The sequence below is a fragment of the Mastomys coucha genome, unplaced genomic scaffold, assembly GCF_008632895.1.
Source record: "Mastomys coucha isolate ucsf_1 unplaced genomic scaffold, UCSF_Mcou_1 pScaffold8, whole genome shotgun sequence".
Classification (NCBI taxonomy): Eukaryota; Metazoa; Chordata; class Mammalia; order Rodentia; family Muridae; genus Mastomys; species Mastomys coucha.
The window spans coordinates 54,862,688-54,882,939 of record NW_022196914.1 but is presented as its reverse complement, the minus strand read 5'-3'; the positions used below and the strand labels follow the sequence as shown (position 1 = coordinate 54,882,939).

Below are 20,252 nucleotides of genomic sequence, written 5' to 3'. Positions count from 1 at the left end.
AAAAAAAAAAAAAAACCATAAAATTAAACAACTAAATCTTAAAACAAAAGCAAAAACACACTCAGACAAACCCAGAAGGGCACTATGCAAATAAGAGAGAAAGAATAGAAAAATAAAAGTCTGCAAACTGTGAGTCACCCTGGCTGACGTCAGCAGGCACTTACTAGCCCTTGAGTAAAGGCACTCACAAGGCATAATGCTGAGTCCTGAGGTGGAGACTGAGGGGTCAGACTGCATTCCTTGGTTCTCCTGGTCTAGGTTTCTTAGTATGTATTTGTCTAAACTTTAAGGTTATTTAAAACTGAAGATATCAAACAAATAAGCAAAGCCCGTGAGACCCAAACAAAGATGATTTGTAACTACTAACTGCTCCAACTGAGCTTGCTGCCATAAGGCCTCAGACATGGAAGGCATGCAGTTTTTCAAGACAGGGTTTCTCTGTGTAGCCCTGGCTGTCCTGGAACTCACTCTGTAGACCAGGCTGGCCTCGAACTCAGAAATCCACCTTCGTCTCTGCCTCCCAAGTGCTGGGATCAAAGGCGTGAGCCACCACTGCCCAGCTTATTCTCAACCATCTTTATTTCTGTTCTACTTTAGGTTAGCAGGTAGATTTAACACTGTGGAAAGCCATCATATCTACTATTCTCAGCTATAACAGCAAACCTGAGAGACACACCCATCCTTACATAAGGCATAATATACATACACCAATCAATTCAGAAACAAATTGAGCCCGTGTCTTTGAATGAGCCTCTTAACACAGCCAGAAAAAAAGCAAATGGTGTATCAAGCCAGACATTCTCATCAAAGCCTGATTTACATGTCTACAAAGAAGGCTAAAAAATATTTAGTATGTAGAATGGGGTCTCCAAAGCTTTACCTCATATCCCACATCCTTCCAGCTGGCCACAAATGTGCCTGCTGTGTGAGCCCTCCATTCACAAGCTCAACACCTGACACACAGCTTCCGGCCACCACTTGTTTTTCAATCTGTGAAACAGTTCTTTCTGGCCTCCACCTACCGCTGCGTTCCTGCTCTGAAGCAATGGCTTTGTGTTTCTAATTAAGAGTCTGTGGTCTGGGTCCATGGCATATGGCTTCTTCCTGCCACTCTTCTCCTGCTCCTCATCATCAGATTCATAGAAGTTCTTTTCATTGTCTTCCGGACTATCATCCTGTGAAAAGAACAATCCAATCAATGCCAGGTACGATGGCACAGCCAATATCCGATCCAGCCAAAGGGTCTGCCCCTTTGAAAAGGCAGCTCAGTCCAGAGCATAAGGGCCTGGGTTCCAGCCCCATGCCCACGTAGTAAGCTGGGCATGGTGACACACACTTGTAATCCTAGCACTAGAGAGACACAATCATCCCCAGGGCTTACTGGCCAGCCCTGGAAGACCATCTCAAAAAAGAGAAGAAACAGTAGCCATCTTCTAAGGAATGACACTGAAGGCTGCCTTCCCCCCCCCACCCCCACACACACACATACACACACACACAATTTTAGAATTACAATAATAACTTACTGCAGGTTCTGCTGTTGGAGCAATTCAAAACATTGTACAATCTACATAAAAAGGTTGGTATTTTTCATTATAATACATAATACTTCTATTATAGTACATAGCAAATCTCTACAGAAATTCCTGCAGTCGATCAAAGAAAAGCAATGATGATTCTATTAGGACATATAATGAGAAGAGCTGAGAGTTATGTTGCAGTCATTCCAACTCGATCACAAAGCAGGAAGAGGGTGGGTGCTGGACAGCCATGGAAAAGTAGCGAGTCTGGCTGCTCAGAACTAGGCCAAGGGGAAGCCTCACCTTCAGCTTCAGAGGGCAGCTCAGTAAGGCTCTAGGCTTCTGTGTGCAAGTAGACCTTTAGGCCCCCAAACAAACAAATAGAAGCAGACAGAGAAAAATGCAAGTACTTTCAAGTACAATTTAGAGGTGACATTTTTTACCAAGAAACATACAGTACCTCCCTCATCAGCTGTTTGTTTTCACTTTTATTTAGTTATAAGTCATCTGAGATAAAAAAAAAAAAAAATACAGTGCAGAAGATTTCAGATTTTGAATTATGAAGTATTCTTGGTGGTAATATGTGTTTTGTGCTCTCTGCTGGGAGTGGGATGGGGTGGAGTGGGGTAGGTGGGGTAAAGGAGGTGTCATGAAACAAATAGTGGGCAGGTGAGGTCAGGCTACTGCACGGCATGGATACCTGGATTACAGAGATGGATCCCATGCCACGTTGGAAACAGAAGTAAACACTGAGCTTGAATCCCAAACCTTAACAATCAATTAAAAGGCTAGACCAGCAGAGTAGATTACTAAAAGACACAACCCAACTGTATGGTGCAGACAAGAAAGTCACTTCACACTAAAGGCTCAGGTCGATGACTGAGAGGAGGAAACTAAGGGGATGGAAAAAATAAACCTAAGAGCATAGGGAGCCGCTGGAGCCACAGCGCCCACACAGTCACTTCAAAGCACTCTAAAACCATAAAATGGCTATTTTCTCATGTCATCTCTAGGGAGCCCAAGCTGGCCTTAACCTCAAAATCCTCCTTGCTCCGCCTTCCGATTGCCCTATATGTGACATTCTTGGAATGATGAAATTATAGAAATAGACAAAAAGTAATGGTTACTAAAATTGCAGGACTGGAGAAGTCAGGCTAAATGCTGCAGACATTAAAGGTTACTAAAATTATTGACACTCAAGACTTTCATTATCCTGATCAAATTTTTCACCGACAGTTTTTGCAAAACGTTACCTAAGTAAAGGGACACAGATCTATCCTGGAACTCGCTCTTTAGACCAGGCTGGCCTTGAACTCAGAGTTCCACCTGCCTCTGCTTCCAAGTGCTGGGATTAAAGGCATACACTACCACTGCCTGGCCCTCTAAATTAGTTATAACAATTGCATGAGAGTGTCTATTCTTTTTTTTTTTTTAAGATGTATTTATTTATTAGTGCTCTACCAGCATGTATATACGCATGCCAGAAAAGGACATCAGATCCCAGTAGAGATGGTTGAGAGCCACCATGTGGTTGCTAGGAATTGAACTTTATTTATTTATTTATTTACTATATGTAAGTACACTGCAGCTGTCTTCAGACACCCTGAAGAGGGTTATCAGATCTCATTACAGATGGTTGTGAGCCACCATATGGTTGCTGGGATTTGAATTCAGGACCTTCAGAAGAGCAGTCAGTGCTCTTAACTGCTGAGCCATCTCTCCAGCTCCCCAAGTTTTAATTCTTAAACTAAAAGTTTAAATAACTAAAATTATGGGGATAAAATCCCTAACTCACTTGAAAGTGATTTCTATATAGGTACACTGCAACAATAAATAAAATTCTCAAAAAAGCAAGAGTTTCTACAAAATACTCAGCAAGAAGACTTTAATCTTGCACAAATATCAACAGGGGAAAAAAAACTTTCATCAAAAGTAAGTTTTAGGGCTTATAACAACACCAGCTCAGGAGTTGTTAAATCTAAATTAAAACTTTTATGAAAGTTATTTAAATATGGGGCTAGAGGGATGACTCCAAGGTTTAGAGTACTTAATGCTCATTCAATTAAGTACCCAATACCCAAGGCAGGTAATGCACTGGCAACTGTAACTGCAGCTCCAGGATCTCTAAGACCTGCTGACCACCATGAGGCACGCACACATGTACACACCCACTTGTAGACTCACACACATAAATAAAAATAAATCATAAAAAAGTAAAAAGGAAAGAAGAAAGGAGAGAAAGGGTAGAGGGAGAGAGAACACAAAGCATTGCAGATGTAACTCAGCTGTAGAGGACTTGTTAGCAAGCACGGACCCCTGGGCTGTACCCACCTCCACGTAAACTGCACTTGGTATACCACTGGATACTCAGTGCTCAGGAAACAGAGGCAGGAGGACTGAAGGTCAAAGTCACCCTCACCTACTCAGGGAGTCTCAGGACAGCCTAGGTTACATGAAACAGTGTTTCATAAAGAAACAAGCATCCAAAATAACTTAATCAGAGAAAATTCACCCAATGTATACTTATTGATAACAAAAGTTTTTAAAAATAATAAAATATCCATCTTCAAAACTAAACTAGAAATTATCTGGTTATCATGGTACATGCATTTAATCCCAGCTCTGAAGAACGTAAGAGGATCGAGAACTCCAGATCAGCCTGGACACTATCCCTAAGGCAAACTTAATTGATTAATTAATTAAACTTAAACTAGAACTTACTATCTTCATGTAAACAAAGTGATTTCTCTTAGTGTTTATAGAGAACAAGTATAAGTGAGAAGCACTTTCACAGCAAGGTTAGAGCTAGCTGCTCCTTCCCTGAGCTCCAGTCCAAAGAGTTTCTATTAGATGCAGAGGAAACTAAAAAATGCTACATAAATAATCAAGTGTGAAGCACTTGATTACTTTAGTCCAATTATAATGGCTAGAATATAAGCCCATACTTAAAACCTTGACCTGAAATTAATCAAACATGTTCAAAGTCTATCTGAAAATAATACATATGAAAAATGTCTTTTTAAACTTACAAGCACAAAAGTACAGCTAGCAAACAAAATTCTAAAATGCTGATAAATGCTGCTTTTAATAAGCATTTGTTCTGTTTTTTGTTTGTTATTATTTTATTAGAATTTGATTATATTATTTTAATGGAGAACATATTTTTAACATAATTTTTACTTGAAAATGTTTTGGATTATGATAGTAATTTTAGACAGATGATTCAAGGAAGTAATTTTCTTTCATTACTATTTTCCCACACAAATGTCAAAGATCTTATACAGTTATTTAAAATTTTTCTAGAAAATCTCACTTATATTAATTCTTAGAAATTCATAAAAGGGAGTACTTGAAATAACATATACATGTGGCCCAGAGAAACCAAAAAGTTAATATCTCTGCTTTAAAGTTTTAATGTGGGACATTGAGAAAACATGTTGCCTGTAGATAAAACAGCTGACACCAATTATTTATTAAAGACATGTACCCCAAAAACTCTATTATGCTTTTTTATAAATGTTCAGCTTGGATCGTTCGTTCCTCTTGTCTTTTCTTCTTTTGGAGACAGAGACTTGCTATGTCTCTGAGGCTCTGAGAGCTGGGAAGACAGATGTGCACCACCATGCCCAGGTCTCAGGACATTTGCACTGGGCTGCAGGTACTTGTACCAATAAATACTGCTCTCAGGTGTATCCAAACGACAGAAGAAAGGACCCAGAGAAATGAGAAGGTGGGATTCTTGAAGCTCATTCTGTGAACACGAGAAGGGTTCCAGGGGCAAGAACCAACCACCAGTAACAGGTTCAAAGTTGTATTGATTGTGGGTATGTTTTTTGAGATTTTATCTAGGAAAAAGAGACAATGGTTCCTACAAAATGGATGGCACATTCACCTGGCCAGCATGGGATGGATACAGGACACCCTGCTCCAATGTCAGTGCTGGGCATTATCAACCTCTCAGGGCTGTCACTACCACAGTAAAGATGATGGAAGAAGATGTATATTAATAAACTATTTGGAAATTAAGTTCAGCTAGTGAAGCGTCTACAACAGTGTTAGTCTCTGCTACAATTCAACACTGAGAAGATGCCCACCTGTGACCCAGGAAGCAGAGCTGTGGAGAACACGTGCTTCTTGTGCACAGCATCTAGTGTAGGGTGCATCTGTCAGAGCAGCCTGCACTGAACACACCATAAAGTAAATGCGGTTCATATGTTCAAGAAATTAAGACATAAAGCAATTTTTATAGAAATGTCAGATTTAACCTTTATGTCACTTTTATATAAAGGGCTATAATTTTGGCAATGAATTACAGAGTTAATTAAATTTGTCAATCTTTTTTAAAAAATTCATCTTGACTGACTATACTTTGTGACACTTGACCCATCAAATGGGGGAAGATTTGTGCAATCTCAAAGATAATAAATAACATAGTTAACTGAGTAAGCAAGGGTTCAAAGCTAACATACCTTTGACACCACTCAACAGTTGAAATATAGTCATTCTTTGTTAAAGTTATGTGAGTTGTGGAATGAATCTTACTTTTCCTATATCTGGGTAAACAACCAAGGGAAACAAGCTATATTTAAGAAAGATAAGTGGTCTGTCTGCTTAAGGTAAAAACAAATGAGTTTAAAAGACCTTGAAATGAACTTTATAGAAAGACATTGTCAAATGTTCTACTTAAGATATGACCATTTTCACAAACACAAAGATAAAGCAATTCTAACATACCTTCACTCATACTGAAAGACTCTCTCATAAATACTCTAGTTTCCTTAAAACTGCTTAATTTCCAGAGCATCCTCTATAGTAGGGAGCACGTTCTGATCTGAGAAGTGTTATCAGTCAGCTCCAATGTACTCTGCTAATCTGGTACTAAGCAGGAAAGCTTCTCTACAAACCTAAGGTGGCTGTGATGGAAGCCTTTCAATATTAAGCCACACAGGAAACCCATATCATAGTATATGGTACATAGCATTGTAGTCATCTTGGTATTTTGGTTTCCCAGTACACAGATTAAAGGTATAACAAGAAAATGAAACTAAGTTATACATTTCATTGTCGAGACGCAGGGAAAGGAAAGCATCTTGTAGAAGTGTTTGCACCAAAACATTCAACAAACATTTAATTATAGGACTACAGATACGGCTCAATTGGTGAATTCTTAGTGCTCAACCCTGAGGACCTGAGTTCGGATCCCCACAGGCCACCCGAGGCTGGATGTGGTGATCCATACCTGCAACAGCAACACTGGAGGAAAGGACCACTCATCATGGCGCACAGTCACTGAAAGGCTACAGTGGAGCTGGAGGGATGGCACAGAGCACTCACTGCTCTTGCAGAGGAACCAGGTTTGGTTCCTGGCACCCAAACAACAACTCACAACTTACGGACTCTGGCCAGCTTGAGCCTGGTGAGCATGGCTCTGGCAAGCCTTGCCCTTCTCCCCCATTCCCTCTGCCTTGCTTAGACTACATTCCAAAAGCTAGCCACTAATGTTTATACCCTTATGTGGCCACTTCCTCCTCCTAAGGCTGACTACAAGGTCCAGCCATCAAAAATATTGAAAGTCTAGCAATCAAAAGCCACCTTTGGCTCGCCAAATTAAAATGCCCAATGAAAATTAAACACGTCATCCTAACACGGGATTGCTCCTTTTACCTTTATAATTTGCCTTATGCTGATAGGCCATGTCTGTCTCCTCTATCCAGAGGATACCCCCAGGGATAAATACCCCTCCCTTCCCCTTCCCCATCTCTAGTCTTTGTCTCTTATGCCCACCCTCTGACCCTCTGTAACAAATAATTCTCCTTTGGGCGGAGAACTTGGTCATGGGGTCCTGAGCAGACACTTTTCCTTTCTACAGCTGTCTGTAGTTCCAGCTCCAAGAGACCCGATGCCCTCTTCTGGCCTCTGGAGGTACTGCAGAAGCATGGTACACGCTCAAAGGTGAAACATATACATGGGTGGGTGAACACACTCGCAAACACGTGTATACATACAAAAATGTTTAAAGATTCAAGTAATATACATGCTTTTATTGAGGAAGTGTGGCAGTTTGAATGAGAATAGCCCTCACAGGTTCGTTTAGTTAAATGTTTGGTCCCTGGTTGGTGGCATTGTTTGGGGAAGGATTAGGAGGCATGGTGTTCTTGGAGAATGCACATCATGGGGTAAGCGTTGAGGTTTCATAAGCCCACGCCACTCACAACAAGGCTTCTCTCTGCCTAGTGGCTAGAGAAAAGATGTAAGCTCTTAGTTGGTGTTCCAGTGTCATGCCTGCCAGCTGCCAGCTGCCATGCTCCATGCCATGATGGCCAAGGACTCGCCCTCTGAAACGGTAATGAACCCGGGTTCAATGTCTGCTTTTCTAGTTGCTTTGGTCATGATGTTTCTTCACGGCCAAAGAAAAGTAACTAAGATTGGGGGAAAGAGGAGCCCCACTTTAAGGGAGGGAGAGGGTGAGAGACCCTCTGACACAGAGACTTGCTTTAAATCTCCTCATCTCATTTGAAAAGTAAGGACCAACTTGGATTAAGGAAAGCTTTGTGGTTTCTAGAAAGTATTTAAAGGCTACACGCTAAAGAGATGCAGATGTTAACAGCATGATAGAGAACCACAAAGGAACCTGGGAAGACATGGGAAATGTGGTAAAAGCAGGACCAAGAGTTCCACGAGTGAGGACCTATGGGGATGGGATGTTTACATCTCTCTCTCTCTCTCTCTCTCTCTCTCTCTCTCTCTCTCTCTCTCTCTCTCTCTCTCTCTCTCTCTCTCTCTCTCTCTCTCTCTCTTTCTCTCTCTCTCTCTCTCTCTCACACACACACACACATTCATACACACACACACACACTCATACTCACACAATCTAACAATCCCCTCCAGGGAGAGAGCATCCAGAGAGAGGAAAGCCTGTAAGAGTCAGGCTGAAGTGCGGAGAAACACTCCCTTACAGGTATGACCTGTAGTGTGTGTCTTCGGGGGGGGGGGGGGGGGGAGGAATACCTGCCAAAGACCATCAACACTGCACTGTGGAGATGGGCTCACAGTCTCTAGCCCCTCTGAGGAACCATAGGTAGTTATGGGCAACGGGAATCAGGTGGGGAGTCATATTCCTTCATGGTGTAGCCTCTGGTGACTTCCCTTTGTTAGAGTAAATGACCTAACATCCACACTCATACAGCAGACCTAACAACATGCAGTAATGCACACACTCAGACATAAGGTGTGGGCGGCACTTGCTGGGAGGAAAGAAGGATTCAGTGGGAAGGGGAGGGAAGTGAGGTGATGGGAAATACAAGCACAGTATATTATGTGTGTGTGAAATTGTGAAGATCAGATTTTAAAGGAAAGATAGCAAACAAGCACGAAACAAAATGGTCAATACCTGTCATTAAGGAATTATACATCAAGATGGAACCATCGAGAGCTGTGAGGAGGGATGAGTGGGAAGAGACGACAGATGCCCATAACACACACAGTACCATCTTTAGGTCAGCACACACCAGACACTCAAAGGCTTTCGCTAATAACCATATGTTAAAGGATCTGCACTGTCTTACAGGTACGGATGCACAGGTGACAGCTAAGGAGCTTGGGAAATCCCGTCCCTTCCAACTCAGCTGGCTGTGAACCAATGATTGCTCTTTTGAAAATCTATGTTTTCAACAATTAAAACAAAGGCAGGGAGTTAGATTATCTTAACCTGCAGGATGTAAAAGCAAGTCTTCCCCCTCACCCATGCCAAACACAGCACCGCTGAACCAAAACAAGCCAACAGAGAGAGCTTCACTTTACTGCAGGAGACACATGGGTCACACCTAAGGTGTCCTGAAGACACGGCAGAGACTGGGGTACTCTGCGGGCCAATGTCCTCCCGACACACTGGAGTACGGAGACTGCGCTGTGGGAAACCGTACATGGCCACACCTTCTACAGACCTTGTGCCTGGAGCTCCAAACAAGAACTCAGACTCTGAGAATAATCTTTGCTCCTTAGAGGAATTGTAAGACGGAGGCAGACACTCCATCTGAGTTTGGTAAGAAATAGATACAAACTATCACCTTTTTGTCAGTTTATACTTTTGCATAAACACATTTTAGGTCTAAAATTTGATGATAAGAAAATATGTCTAAGAAATCTATTTGCCCGACATAGAACAGTGACGCTAGGCCTTGTGAAAACAAAAGGTACCGTGGGCTGGCAGCCCCTCGAACATTATTAGTAAAGCACAGGCAGAAATGGACCTTTAATCCTCAAAACTCCGCTGTTTTGATATCATGCAGGTATTTATCAGTGTCACAGGTTAAAAGTAGGGCTAGACTGATCCCAGTCACCCCTCTCCTTTACTGCCCTGGCACCTACTGACCAGGAGCCTGCTGACCCATCCTAAGAGGCTGTAATGGTGATGTCCTCATGATTACACCAGTATCACCAATCCTTGCAGTGTGCTTAGGTATAGACAGTCCCTTAGGGTGAAAGGTGGCTCCTGCAGGGGAGCACCCAGGACAGTCCATGTCCCGAGACACTGCACGAGTCAATTGGGCTACCACCTCAGACCACTGTAGAGTGGTAGCCATTTGGGTCCTGAGGGAGGAGCCCTTTTTTCTGGTTTACAAAGAGCCACTTCACACTATGTGGACAGGAGGAAGCTATCTCTCTGCTTCGGCTGCCTATAAGGACATAAGGCCCTCTAAAACAGCCTTTATCAGCCTGTGGGTTGTGACTGTTTTGGGGGTCAGATGGCCCTTTGACGGGTCACCCATCAGACACCCTACATATCAAATACATACAATTCATAATAGTAGCAAAATTACAGCTACAAAGTAGCAACGAAAGAATTTTATGGCTGGAGGTCACTACAACATGAGGAGCTGTATAAAGCACTAGGAAGGCTGAGAACCACTGCTCTAAAGGTACCCTTGTGGCTTCACCTAATCCTAATTACCTCCAAAAGGCTATCTCCAAATACTAGTACACAGAGAGCTGGAAAGGCACAGACAGCCCATCACCTTGCTTTAGCAATATATATTGACGGCACACCTCTCTGACATAGAGTAAGTGGTTAGCAGGGACCTCCCTCCTCAGATGAGTCAGCTCTATTCACTATAGCTACACTATAGTGAATCTATTCATGATAGAAAACACACAAGCACTGACAAGAACAAGTAGGACCACTTATAATTTTTTATCCTAAAGAAGTGAAATTTCCTCTCTCAGAATTCAGTATGCAATACAGCTGTATACACTGGTGTAAGACAGTGCCCCATCCCCCATGAAAAAAACTGCTATGCTGTTCGTTTTGCATGTTTTATACCACAGCCCAGTAACCATTCTACCACACAGGTGGAAGTGTGGGTTTGAGGACCATTGAACACTGAATCTCCCCAATATATCACAATTATGGAAACACCTGTGCACAGTAACTTTGTGTTGAGCCACTATGAAAATTCAGTGTTCAATTGCCCACAACACTTCTCATTTATATATTCAGCTATATGTTCGGCTCTAGTATAGAAGAAACATACTTTCAGAATGCATCCATTTCCAAACTTTATTTCTAAGAAAGGGATGGAAGACCTGCATAAAGCATTTTTCAAATTTCCCTGAAATAAAATATGCCCGTGGCCATGCTGATCAGGGCAGAGCCCCCAAAGCCTAAGAAATACGGGCTGTAACTATCCTAGCTGCACTGACAGGAATTTTTAAAAAGCCACATTTGGCTTCAGTGAGTAGTACATTTTAGAACAGTTCTCGCTCCGTTACAAAGCAGGAAGCAAATGTAAGGAGAAGTAAGATGACTTCTCATGCACTCACTCTGTCCTCGTCCTAATCCCTGGGACGGGGATTATACTGCAGACTGGGAAGCAAATGTGTATGGAACTGAAATTGATGAACTTAATTCTTCCTTGAGACATTGAAAACAAAGGGATTGAAGCAAAGCTTTTATAATATATTTAGAAATTCTAGAACAAGAGATAAATCAGGAAACCTCTCCTCCCCCCTCCTTCCCCCCTCCCTCCCCCCTCCTTCTTCCCTCCACCCTCCCTCTCTCTGCTCCTTCCTTGACACAGAGTCTGTCCATGTAGCCCTGGAAGGCCTGGAACTTATGTAGAGCAGGCTGACTTTTAACTTATAGACCCACCTTCCTATCCCTGCCTTCCACGAAGCCCAGCTCTAACACTTCTTTCTCTTAATCAATAAGGCACTCTAATACTTAGAACAAGATGCCTATGTGCATATACTAGTATTCTAAATTACGAGTATGGGAAGAGGGCTCTGGAAGACTCCCATCTCAATTTTACTTGGAAAGAACATAGTATCTGTGGTACTGGTGGCCCTACAAAGATTGTAACTCCCTAGCCGTCACAAGACCCAGGATGCAAGCATCAGCAAGCCAACGTGGGGACTGCCAGAGGGAGAACAGCTACACATTTATAAAGGTGCATTGTGGCACTAACACATGCACAACTGTTAAAACTCTGATGGTGTGACTTTCCTGTGAATCTGTATATCAACTGTAATACTCAATGACAATGAACTTTAAAGATAGACATAGGAAGTACTTGGGGACTCTGTGACCCACTGTCTACGCTTACTTTAAAATGTATCAAGAAATTTAGATGAATAGGTAAATCCACACCACAATATGCTGGTTTCTTCATTTTGGAAGCTAGTTTTGCCAGATATAGCCTTCCTGGTTGACATTTTTACTTTTTTCAATGCGACAAAGCCACACCTTTAATCCCAGCACTCAGGAGTCAGATTTTAAACTTTTTAAAATTGACTTATGCATGTGTGTTCTGTTTGCATGTCCACCTGCATGCCAGAAGATGGTCATGAGCCACCACATGGCTACCGGGAACTAAACTCAGGACCTCTGAAAGAACAGCCAGTACTCTTAACCGCTGAGCCATCTCACCAGCCCCAGTGTACCTTTTTGAGTTTGTGACTAGCCTTGGCTACACAGAATGCCAGGACAATTGGGGATACATAGAGAGACCCTGTCTCAAAAACAAACACACAAACATCTGTTTCTTGAACATGTGATAGGAAGACAGCTAAAACCCTTGTCCACAGTATCCCTTCTCTCTGGCTACATTCAAGACTCTCCTGATACCTGACGTTCAACAGAGGGTGGCGGCCCTAGTATGGATCCAGAAGTCCTTACCAAAAACTCGAGTTTCTGGATTAGATCAAGGAGTGTCTTTTATCAGGTCTGGAGTGTTCTGTCACTGTGTCTTTAGATGGCCCTTTAGCCCCTCCCGCTCTTTGCTTCAGGCATCACATTGAATAAAAGCACATCTGAGGATATCCAACAGGCTTCATCAGGATTCTACTGTTGCTCTCTACTCATTTTACTTCCATCTATTTTCTCCTCCTCAGACTTGATCACTTAAACTGACCTATCTTCTAGTTCACTGATTCACTTTCTGCCCGTTCAAATCTACTGCTGGACCCTGGCAGCAAACATTTCATTATACTTACTCAACTTTTCAGCAAGCTTCTGTTTGGTTCTTTGCACCACCATCCCTCCCTGTCTGTCTGTCTGTCTGTCTGTCTGTCTGTCTGTCTCCTTCTGTGTAGGTGTGGGTGTGTATGTACATGCACTGATCTCTATTTGGATAGATATTGTTATTCTATGTATTATACATGAAATAGATGGAAGTGACTATTTAAAAAGAGCTGGCATCTGGACATGAGACTAAGAAAACTTATTTTTATCTACTATTAACATCTTCAAGTACTTGTGAAGGTTACAATGAACTGCTATTTTAAATGTGAAATGTTTCATAACAAATTTCATAAAATGGAATGAACCAGCAATGTAGATGAGCAAAAACAGGCAAGTACTGCAGATTAAGAATGTCAACTTCCTCTCCACAGTCCAGATGCCTACTTAAGGAATCAAAAGATACAGTGATGCAAGGCTGAAGAGATGCCCAGTGGTTAGGGCACTCGCTGCTCTTGCAGGGGGCTCAGGCCTAGGACTGGCATTCTAGGGGATCTGATACCCTCTTTTGGCCTTTGCTGGTACCAGGCATGTTTACAGTGTTCATACATACATTCAAGCCAAACACACACAGGGAATAAAGTAAATAAATCTTAAAAATGCATTGCAATGTAATCAAAATAAAATTGGCCTATCCTTGAGATCTATGTGAATTTTGACAGAGCACTTATTTTTCACTTACTCTATGTTCACTGTGTATATACACATCTCTCAAAAGTCAAGATTTAAATATTCTTTCAGAACTGCAATCTCTTCAAACTTATATGAGATCAGTGTGAAGAATATGGTAGACACTTTACTTTCTCCACCAGCCAATTTCATGACATAGATCTGTGTGGATGTTGTAAAAGAACTGAGAAGAACTGAAACATGGCTGTGTAAAAAGAAGCCATGTGTTCCCTGAAGCATGTTTCCTCTAGCCTCTGTCCCAGTGTCTCTATAGTGGGTGGCAGGGATCAGAGGGTATAGTATATTAAGTCATTCTAGCTAATGGGACGTGACGGATGGTCAGAGTCAGTGGGTTCACAGGGATATGTGGGAAACACATAAAGGCCTTTGACCTGGAGCTGAGATGCACTCTGAGCTGCAGCTTCAGTTCCCTCAGACTTGGAATGCCTTCACTGGATACAGTCTCTCAAACTGTTGTAAAATTCAGCACTCCAAAGGCATTTAAAAAAAATCAGATACAATAAAAAAAAAGGGGGGGGGGAAGGCCATGAGACCAACATGGTGTGGGCCTATAATCTCTGCATTTGAGAGGCAGAAGTAAGAGAAGCTCAGATTCAAGAACAAAATAGATAATATAGGTGGTTCAAGTCCAGCCTGACCCAAGTCTGAAGACAAAAAAAAAAAAAAAAAAAAAAGCAATGGGCTGGACATGTAGCTAGCTCAGTGGAAGGGTGCTTAGTCAATAATGTGAGGCACTGGGGCCAGCCCTAGAAGCTCCCTCCCCAAAGGAAATAAACAAATGACTCTATCCATAAAATGTACAGATACGATATATCCTATGGCTCATACCACTCTCTAGGCTCTTGGTCAGACGAGCTTCTCTCAGCCATGAGTGACAGTCAAGATGGGGACCTAAAACTGGTCACTGCTGAGATTCCATGACTGATGAGCATCTGGCTCCAAGTGGGACTTCTAAGCCAACCCAACTGAGGCCCAGGGAACACAAGAGAAGATGGGGCAAAAGACTGTGGAAACCAAAGGATGGGGAAAAAATTTATGTACACTCTTTTGGATATGGTGTGCCCACTGTGATCCTCAACATCAGCAGCTATGACCACACACACACACACACACACACACACACACACACACACCCCAAAATTCAGCTGCTGGGGGAGGAAGGGAAGGAGAGAGGGAAGAAAAAAAGGAAAGAGAGAGGGAAGGAGGGGAGAGGAGGGAAGGACTAGTTGAGATGAAAAATGGGGTTTGGCAGAATTGGAGTGGATGAAAGAGGATAGGAGATGTAAACGTAATCACACTGTAATGTATACAATTACAATATTTATTATGGATATTATGATATTTAAACACATGTACAATATATAGAGGTACAGTGATTATAACTAATTCCTGAACAGAAACAATGGCCCAGAAACAAAGAATTCTGTGGATCAAAACCCTTCTTCAAAAAAAAAAAATGGTATCAAGATATTTTCAGTTGAACAAAATCTAAGAATTTACACAGGGGTCTTCTAGGAGCAACACAAGAATTGTTCGAGTTGCAGAGAAATATAACAGTTCAGTTTAGAACTGAAAACAGAATTCTCCATTTTTACAGTACAAAGTTAATAGATAATATCTAAAATAGTAAAAAAAAAAAATGTGCTGTATTTAGAAAATCTTAAAAGTAACTGCAAACACATGATCACATACAAAGAACGTAAAAGAAATCAGGCATGGAGGATAAAACAGAATATCTGTCAAAGTCTACAGTATTATTAAACTTAAAAGAAAAAGGTGCAAGGAGTTGTTATATATAATCAAGAACATGACTATGAAACTGTCAAATATTGAATAAAAGATGTTTAAAAGCAGGTGCATACTATTTGGATAAAATTAAAACTACTTTTAACAAAAGGAATCTCCTGAGATTAAAACATTCAATCAAGAACAAACAATGAACAAAAGAACAGGGATCTTTAAGTTGACTGTTCCATAAACAAGTGGAGGTCAATCTTCACCTCCCTACCAATCCCAGGTCCATGGCTCCATGCTTCGCTTGTGCCAAAGCCTTTGTCAACAGCTGTCTGCTGATATGCAAACTTATTTCATTTGTATTGTAAAAATCATATTCAATAATAAATCCACAGTACTTCATTTTTAAAGATTCTACAGAACAGCAAAATCCAGTAATAGTCCACTAGTAAGACAAACTACAGAATTTGTTTTAAAATTAACCTATTGAAAAGAACCACACACACAATATGTATACATGCATATGGTTTTATATATATATAGTGTGCATTTTGATGAGTTATTTTCTAACAATCTCTGAAAAGACATGTGTACTAAAAACAGTTTTAAGCAAAACTCCAACCTCAGAATGTCCTTATGCCTATCTAAGGTTCTATAAATTCAAGTACAGAACTACAGAGAATGACAAAAGTCACTTACTCCCGTCTCCAAATGAAGCGGCTAAATGCTAGGACCACTGCGAGCCTGGGGTCACAGCTAAACCATCACAATGAATACTGATGTTTAAGTTTCAAATTAAACTGATTTGATCATGGTTACAAGTCTCCCCTCTCCTAGCAGTTTTAACAGAACTGGATGTATATATGAAAAGCTTTCCTGTCAGCACCAAACAGTTTCATTCAGTATCAGCTTACAGCTAATGCCAGAACAGGGCTCAGCTTTCTCGGGTGTTTTGTTTGTTTCATTTTTATTTTAAATAACTCTTAAAGAAAGAAAGATTTGTATGATCTGAAGAGAAACCAGCATATTAAACCACTCTTAAGCATTCACTTTGTTTTATATTTATTTTCAACTCCATTATTTTTATAAAAGCAACTTTATGTTAGAGACTTACATGCTCTCTCATAACAGGCTTCAATGACAAAGAAAATACTTAAATAATGTCACATCCTTGAAAATTATACAAACTTGACCTAGAATGGAAAACCAGCTGACACAGACTGCAAAGAGTAAGGTAAATTTAAGAAAATAAAAATGCAAATACACATTTTAGTAGTCTCTTGAATTTATTAACCTAAAAGGTTTAATTTCCATTTTCCTGCATCAGCTTTATTTATAAAATGTCGTGCCCTATAAATATGCTGTTATTTTCTATAGTCAAGCACCCTCTTAACAAATCTTCTCATTAATATGTAAATTTAAAGTCAATCGGTCTTCTCTCTGACAGCCCCATGAATTCCTAGTACACTGTATAATCGGCTCTGACTTGGCATCCACTATTTATCATCAAAGATGTCAGTTAGAAAAATTATGGAAAATGCACTGCAATTGATACGACTGCAATCTACTTTGTCAACACTTAATTGTTCCTCAAACTGTACATTTACATATAAACAGCCTAAATACTCATCTATAATGATGCAAATAAACTAAATTAAAAATCTCTTCTGGCCCCAAAGAAGCCTATTTCTATATGATGTGTTCATTTGAGAACTGACTCACAAAAATATGCACATCAGCTCACCTCAAAAACTATTTCTAATAATTTTCAATTCCTAAAAGCTAAAATTTACTACCCTTCAAGAATATTAACAGAAATGTTCTTAGGAATTAAAAAAAGAAGATGACTCAGCAGTAACAGCACTTACTATACAAGCACAAAGACCTGAGTTTGAATCCTCCGTACATATGTAAAAAGCCTGTGGGAGGTGCTGGCTGGCTACCAGCATAGCTCCAGGTTCAGTGAGAGATCCTATCTCAGTGAAATGAGGTAGCTACTTACAGAACAGGAACTTAAAAGTACTTTTCTGGCCTACATACTTATACACTCAAATTCAAGGAAAAAACGGGATTGTTCTCTTTGGAAGGCATATTTAATTATAGATATATAATTGAGTGCTACAGACAAGGGGTACTGAGATTACCTTTGACAGGAAACCAATAAGCAAATATAAACAATAATGTAATATAATAAGGTAATATAATATACAAGGTAATGTAATATATATTGCATAACAATATATAATATATAATGTAATATAATGTATATAATATATAATGTAATATATAATGTAATATATAAGGTAATTTAATATAAAGGAAAGGATGATAGCCTTTTGACTCAGATAATTGTCTCTGGGTCTACACAGTATTGTGTATTTCTATACAGTATTGGGTTAGATGAATTGCTAAAATTTTTATGCCTCAGGATCTCTATCTGTGAATAGAGATTCAAATTCTGACTGCCCAACATGGTGGTTTGAATGAGATCGGCCCTCAAAAGCTCATATGTTTGAATACTTGATCCCCAGTCGGTGGAACTCTTTGGGAAGGATTATTGGAAGCCATGAAGCACTGTGGGTGAGCTTTGAGTTACAAAAAGCCATTCCTGTTAGCTCTCTCTGTCACAAGGTTGTATCTCAAAATGTGAGCTCTCACTGGGCGGTGGTGGCACACGCCTTTAATCCCAGCACTTGGGAGGCAGAGGCAGGTGGATTTCTGAGTTCAAGGCCAGCCTGGTCTACAGAGTGAGTTCCAGGGCAGCCAGGGCTACACAGAGAAACCCTGTCTCGGGGAAAAAAAAAAAAAGATGTGAGCTCTCAGCTACTGCTCCAGAGCCAAGCCTGCTCTCACCTCCTCTCAATCATGGTGGTCATGGACCCTAACCCTCTGAAACTATAAGACCACAATAAACTCTTTCTTCTATAAGCTGCTTCAGTCAGGTCTATGACAGCAATAATCCACTCTCTAGTACCATCTTCTACCTTAGTTACCTTTCTCTTGCTGTGATAAGATACCATGACCAACACAAACTATCTACTACATAAATATAACAAACGACAAATTAGAATATCATTTTTCACATTTAATACAAGAAAGGAAAATCAAAATACCTAAATTTGGTGTGATATGAAAATTTCTATTTTAAATAACTTCTAAGTTGAGATGTTAATTTGGTGACACTGTTTTCCCATCAGCATATTCTTACTTAAGATAAAACATCCTTGCCACGCAGTGGTGGCACACGCCTTTAATCCCAGCACTTGGGAGGCAGAGTCAGGTGGATTTTTGAGTTCGAGGCCAGCCTGGTCTACAGAGTAAGTTCCAGGACAGCCAGGGCTACATACACAGAGAAACCCTGTCTCGAAAAACCAAACCAAAACAAAACAAAACAAAACAAAACAAGATAAAATGCCCTTGATTCATGTATGGTACAGTGGTGTTTGCAGAGCACTTATGGGGGATTTCTGCCTATGACTGAGTTAATGAAGTGTTCTAACATTTTTCTCTCCACTGATCCCAGAAAGTCTGGACAGTCCTCAGTCCTCGTCCGAGCTCCTGTTCCACTGTGTCATTCTACTGTGATAACCTTAGCTATAGTTAAAAAAAAAAAAAAAAAAAAAAAAAAAAAAAAAACAAAACAAAAACAAAAAAAAACCTTATTATAAAAACATTTAAAACAATTTCTGAAACAGAAAGCAGATATAGAGCTGAGCATGTCTGTTTCTTTCAGCTGCAGCTAACTTGTATTTTAGTCTTTCACAGTACTATCTTTCCTCATTTTTACTATCGTTGGTGAGTATATGTCAGTGTGGATATGTGCGCATGAGTACAGGCACCTGCACTGGATCCCTTGGGAGCTGGATTACAGGCAGCTGTGAGCCACCAAGAGTGCTAGGGATGGAACTCCCCATTTTGGGGTCCTCCTCAAAGCTCTGCACTTAACCACTGAACCATCTATCTCTTCAGAGCCCAGTCCAACAACTTTTAAACCAAATTAACCAAAGGCAGTCCTAAAGAGATGAATAGCAACATAAAGCCGGTCAGAGAGCCACCAGAGTACAGATATCTCAGCTTCTTGCTCTAAGTATCTGCAGCAATCGGAACCGAGAAAGCCTCAGGGAAGTTAAGGGAGTATGCTGTGGGCATGACCCAAATATTGGCACATTCAAAGCAAAGTTTTATCTAGTGTGCATGTACCAAGAGCTTGTCGTGGTTGCTAGCTCTGAAACTACAGCAAGTACTGATTATATCTTTCTCTCTCAAGGGTTCTTTATAGAATATTAAGAAAACACACAGATACAATTCAGGATATATTGGGCTAAACAAGATGCTCAAATAGAACCTAATCAAAAAGTCATTTTTTTCCATAGATTGAGGTCAATTTACAGCATCTTACGTTAAGAAATAAAGTGAAATGTTTATCCATAGTAAAATTATAACTCCTAGCAAAACTGAAATTAAATGGTTACCAACAACTGCCTCTCAAGGGTCAACCAAGAGATTATAAAAAAAATTAGTTTTTATTTTACATATTATAAGTACTTCTGTAACTTTAAAAAAGGAATTATGATTTAAACTAATAAAAATTTACAAATCAATCTGAATGGTTTTTCTTTCTTTCCTTCAAGCCAATATATTTTGTCTCAAAGGAAGTTGTATACAGCTACACTGAAAAGTCAAAACACATTTAGTCAAACCCTCAGCTCCAGTACTCTGGCTCCTCAGCCACCCACACTCCACCCACCCACAGTATGCCCACACACTCTGCCCGTCCATATCCCACCCCACCC

At 40.5% G+C, this 20,252-nt stretch overlaps 1 protein-coding gene across 1 annotated transcript in view; it reads right to left on the bottom strand.

Annotated features, from left to right (window-relative positions):
- Ap3b1 (adaptor related protein complex 3 subunit beta 1) overlaps nt 1-20,252 on the bottom strand; it is a 210,467-nt gene that overhangs the window by 123,689 nt on the left and 66,526 nt on the right. The window contains exon 8 of the mRNA XM_031360065.1: nt 1,023-1,175. Within this exon, the coding sequence (XP_031215925.1) occupies nt 1,023-1,175 (153 nt within the window). The remainder of the gene's footprint in view (nt 1-1,022; nt 1,176-20,252) is intronic.